We start from the raw sequence: 1144 nt of genomic DNA on the forward strand, positions 1-1144 counted from the left end.
TTATTCGTGCATGTATTTGGTTATGTACGTGTCCTGTTAGGCTCTGGTTTAGGTGGAGGCAACCGTTCCCCTGTCGGCTACATGTGCTACATATTTGTAGTGTTCGTCGCGCTGTGTCTCTCAGAAAATGCAGATCCTGCATGCACGAGTGCCATCCATGGTCACAGCCAACAACCAAAACCTCACCGATCTACTCAACCGATGCTAGTCGTTGAATAGCTGCTTTTTGCGGTGATAGCTAGTGTTTCTAGGGTTTTTAGGGTCCTTGAAACCCTAAACGCCTAGAAAAGGCTACACACGGCTGACTGCAGCATTTCGTGTATTACGAGTACGTGTCCAACGGCAGGGACCAGCAACAGGCACAAGCAAGGGATGAATAATTCCATGCTGCCGCCTTCGTGTTGCTGCTGTGCTGTCCCGGCATGCATGTTCTGGCTAGCTACGACCAAATACCCCATGTACACATGCACCAACGTGTACACGTACACACACATACATACACGCACACGTACACACCAGGATGGATCATGTTATGAAAAAGCCAGACCGGATATGTCCCGCGCAAGAGCGATGTGCTGCTCATGTCGAGTTTTGATCTCGAGACCTCCCGCTTACTAAACGGGTGCTCTTCCACTGAGCTACACGAGCAGTTGTGGGTGGAGGGTGTCGAACCCTCGACCTTAGGATAGTCCAAGTCACAGCACGATAACAGCTATGAGACCTACGCGCTAACCACTGCGCCACACCCACACAGACATGCAGCTTCGCGCGTGGCAAGAATTTGCCGTACACCGTACACCGTACACCGTACACGTACAAATCGTACAGGACGTGCGTACACACGCACCCCCGACGATTGGGCCAAATACGTATACACCACATCTACAGCCAACGCATGCCCGCCTCATTAGCTCTTTATTTTTCCCGGGCATGTGGCCAGGAAGTGTATATCTGTGTGACCATACATATCTGTGTGACCATACACATCTGTGTGACCATGCATATCTGTGTGACCATACATACCTGCTTGCCGATAGCGCGACGTGACGCGCAATCTGTGGTGGTGTAAGGGGACTTCAACAAGTATGAATGTAAATGCCTGGCTGATTATAATCACTCGCCTGGCTGATTCCTTGTGGCTTGT

At 50.7% G+C, this 1144-nt stretch overlaps 1 protein-coding gene across 1 annotated transcript in view; it reads left to right on the forward strand.

Moving 5' to 3' along the window:
* The window catches only part of VOLCADRAFT_39378 (uncharacterized protein), a gene marked incomplete at both ends in the record, with an annotated part of 3764 nt that extends 2734 nt beyond the window's left edge, over window positions 1-1030 (forward strand). Inside the window, one exon of the mRNA XM_002959632.1 lies at window positions 912-1030. Within this exon, the coding sequence (XP_002959678.1) occupies window positions 912-1030 (119 nt within the window). The remainder of the gene's footprint in view (window positions 1-911) is intronic.
* Window positions 1031-1144: the final 114 nt, after the last annotated feature.

This window comes from Volvox carteri (assembly GCF_000143455.1).
Source record: "Volvox carteri f. nagariensis unplaced genomic scaffold VOLCAscaffold_451, whole genome shotgun sequence".
Lineage (NCBI taxonomy): Eukaryota > Viridiplantae > Chlorophyta > Chlorophyceae > Chlamydomonadales > Volvocaceae > Volvox > Volvox carteri.